This window comes from Wasmannia auropunctata, unplaced genomic scaffold, assembly GCF_000956235.1.
Source record: "Wasmannia auropunctata unplaced genomic scaffold, wasmannia.A_1.0 LD336074.1, whole genome shotgun sequence".
Taxonomy (NCBI): Eukaryota; Metazoa; Arthropoda; class Insecta; order Hymenoptera; family Formicidae; genus Wasmannia; species Wasmannia auropunctata.
Window position 1 is genome coordinate 3,960,878 of NW_012026816.1, and position 3,802 is coordinate 3,964,679.

At 39.6% G+C, this 3,802-nt stretch overlaps 1 protein-coding gene across 1 annotated transcript; it reads left to right on the forward strand.

Moving 5' to 3' along the window:
- Window positions 1–443: 443 nt before the first annotated feature.
- LOC105449771 lies at window positions 444–905 on the forward strand. Its single transcript, XM_011689155.1, has one exon. The coding sequence runs from the start codon at window positions 444–446 to the stop codon at window positions 903–905; it is 462 nt and encodes a 153-aa protein (XP_011687457.1).
- Window positions 906–3,802: the final 2,897 nt, after the last annotated feature.

The following is a 3,802-nucleotide window of genomic DNA, read 5'->3' on the forward strand; positions in this document are numbered from 1 at the left end:
CGGATCATTTAGAAATTGCGCGATAATGCTCGTTGCATGGTTGCGACCGACTTTGACACAAAATCGCACAAGATTCGACGCGTAGATTCTACCTGTAGATGACGATGACGTCGTCAACAAACAACACGTGCAATAGAGCGTGCAAATTTTGAAAGATCGACAGAAAGAATGAAATTGAAAAGAAGTTGACGTGACTGCATCACCGTTGTTTACAGCGCTGTCTGTAAACAACGGTGACTCAGTCAATAAACAAAAATTGCAAATGTTGAAAAATCGACAAGATGAAATCGAAAAGTTAGACATGCTTCAAATAACTGTACATAAGCTTAAAAAGGTAGTTGATGAAGCGAAAGATTTCATGTGTGCCGTGGAGAATAAAAAAAGTAAATAAGACTGTACATCGGATCTCTGTGTCATTTGCACGTCGTGTACCGCGACCGAACATGCCTGAGAAGAAAAATGTTGAGAAGCAGCAGCTGGTGGAGGAACTGCACGCTCCGGCGAGAAAAAGTTTTTCTCAAAGACGTGTCATAGTTTATGGATACGATGACCTGTGGCAGGCAAATGTGGTCGAGATGCGACCTTACACGCGGTTCAACAAAGGTTACTACTACTTCATTATGTACTACTACATTCTCACCCTTATTGATGTGTTCAGCAAGTATGCATGGGCCGTACCGCTCAAAACCAAGAGTGGAAGTGAGATGGCTGAAGCAATCGCAAAGATAATCCGAGACAACGGAAGATGTCCGAAAAATTTGCAAACTGAGATGGGAAAAGAATTTTACAACGTAAACGTGCAAAAACTCTTACAAAAACATGATATCAATAATTACTCTACGTATTCCATAATGAAGGCGTCGGTGGTCGAACGATTTAACCGTATATTGAAGAACCATATATGAAGATGTGGAAGCAGTTTACGCTCAACGGAAATTATAAATGGATCGACTTGCTACTACGTCTCGTGACAGAATACAACGCGCAAAAGCATCGAACTATTGGTATGCGACCTATCGATGTTACCCCCACGATCGCCGACAAGCTCTTAACCACGGTGTACAACAATTACGCGGCGCCCGCGCGATTTAAAGTGGGTGAGTCGGTACGCGTGAGTAAATTCAAAACAAACTTTGAGAAAGATTATACACCAAATTGGACCACGGAGATGTTTAAAATCATCAAGGTACAGAAAACTAATCCTGTGACGTATCTATTAAAGTATTATTGTGGAAAACCGGTTCTTGGAGGATTTTACGAGTACGAGTTGCATCGTGTTGTTAATCTCAACGTGTATCTGGTTGCCTAAAAGGGGGGATGATACTATATGTAAAATGGCTGGGATGTGACAATTCACATCATTCTTGGATACACAAGGATAATGTTTTGTAAAATAATTTATATTCCTGTTTATTACAATATAAAAAAACATATTTTTTATTACAATAAAAAATTATTTGGTTACAAAATAATTACACACAATTACACAAAATATATATATGTATTGTGCAAATGAGTTGTTTTTATTTATTTATTTATAAAGGTATCTTATAATGTCTCCATGGTAGTGTAGAATCGACAGAATCGGGTATAATGTATCGCTTATCATCGTACGGACTTAGAGCGATCTTCTTTTTGGATATCGTATACACCTTGTGCAGTTTGAATCATATGCAAGACTGTTTTCACGTCATTTCGATTTCGTTCAGCAGACATCGCACGTAATCATCGAATGTTATCGTTTTTACTACGACGTAGCTCTTAACACGTTTAACCTTTTTTGCATTTTTTTTACCATCTACACGCAAAGCATATATCTTTGCTCTAAGTCCGACGAATTCGGTCATGATCGCGCCATTGTTTTCATCCTTCATTAATTCTAGAACCTTTTTATTGGCGAGCGGAATGCTGTACACATTATCGACCGCATAATCGCTAGTATCAAATCTATTGATGTCACGCTTCATAATTTCATATATGTATGTCGTCGCATTCGAGATGGTATATAAGACTGTCTCTATACATGACTTTACATTTTTCGCAAAACGAAGTTAACATATACTCGTGGTGAAATTCATACAAACATGTCTTGGATACGTCGAGGACATACTCACGTAAATCGGTTTGTTGAACTTCATCTCGAGTTTATACATTTCTATCGCGATCAGATTCTCGGAAAAGACGCTACGACTGTGGAAATTTGGTTTCGCGATCATTGCCTGCGCCTTGAATCTGCCTTCCTATTTTGTTAATAGTCGCACATCGACGTGATTGCGCACATTCTCCATGGTTTTGCCAAATACCACGTTATTCATTAATTTGTATAAATTCTTTTCGTTGTTGGCTTGTGTTTTAAATTGTGTATTTAATTCAATAAAATCTCGAAGCCATGGAGATTACGCGAATTGCAATATGCGATAAATTTTTGTGATACGAGGCCGTGACGAGTACACTGCTGCAAATTGCGATAATGAATGACTTCGTCACTGAACGTATTGCTTCTTATCATACAAAATTGCGAGGAGCTTTTCTTGCCTCTTACCGAGTGGTTTATCGCGCGTCGGACAGAATAACAAGTCAGCGTGCGCATCATGAAGATGTTGAGGATACTCCAGATCGACCTAAAAAATGTAAGCTGTCGGGGAATCCAACGCGATAATTAATCCATAACATTAAAATTTGTTATATCGCTGACTCATCGAAAATCTGCATAGGGCAATGGTTGACACATTGCCCAGCCATACAGATTGTTTACATTGAAATACATCAAGTATGACGATAGTTTCGATGGATCATGCGAAGACATGTATTTGTTGTTGGCCCGCACATATCTGCTGGAACATTGACTATGGCTACCACGTATACCGCGTTTGATGAACATGATCATGTCAATATCCGTGAGCAGTTCGAATTTAATACGAGTATGTTTCAGCATGGCGTCCCACATGAAACCCGGTAACGTGAAATAATACGCGGGATCGAGTGCGTACTCGCGATGCAGCTATCGTGGAAAAAAATATCAAAATTTCAAAAATATTAGCTAGCAACAAGACGTCCATTTTTAAGTACAGATCGCCGTACTCATCGAGCGTTCGGATTGAGAACTGCTGCCATACATTGGCCGCATGCTCGTAGTCGCTCTCGGATACAGTGTCGCCCGTCAACGAACTATAAAACGATTCGCGCGGCGGTAAATGCGTATCCTCCAACTTTTCGAAGCAGTCAATGTACTCGTACGGAAACATGCCTTTTCGCGTCAGTAGATCGAAATGTTCCGGTAGTAGAATACAAAATTCGCGTTGCATTATCCGTAGTTTATCTTTCACGAGATAACATGCCAATTTTTCGAACTGAGAAATTTGTAAGAGGCAATGAATTGTAATTGTACGCAAGTTTTACGATTATTTTTTCTTTCTTCGGTACTTTTAACATGCTTGGTAAATGAAATGTATTTCTCTTTCGTTATCGGAAATAGTTCCAGGTGTCCTTCGTACGCTTCAGCTATTTTTTTGATAATGAAATGCGCGTCGTAGATCAATAAATTATGAAACACTGCGGGAATGCAATGTGAATCTTTTAAGTTTAAATTACAGTTAGAATGTGCGGGACCTCTGAATCGGCCAGTTAAATAGCAGTGATCACGTACTCGCGTATCTTCTATTCGCGAACGGTTTCTTGCATATGTGACAGTTCGTAGCGCTGTTAAATTTTTCGCATTCGTCGCGCGTCGATTCCGCCATCGGAACGTTACCGGACAGAGCGGACTTTACTCTATGTCCTAAATTTTTAAGTTCCTCGAAGA

Coding starts and splice junctions, on each gene's coding strand:
- LOC105449771 (XM_011689155.1), top strand. CDS start 444: ATGCCTGAGAAGAAAAATGTTGAGAAGCAGCAGCTGGTGGAGGAACTG.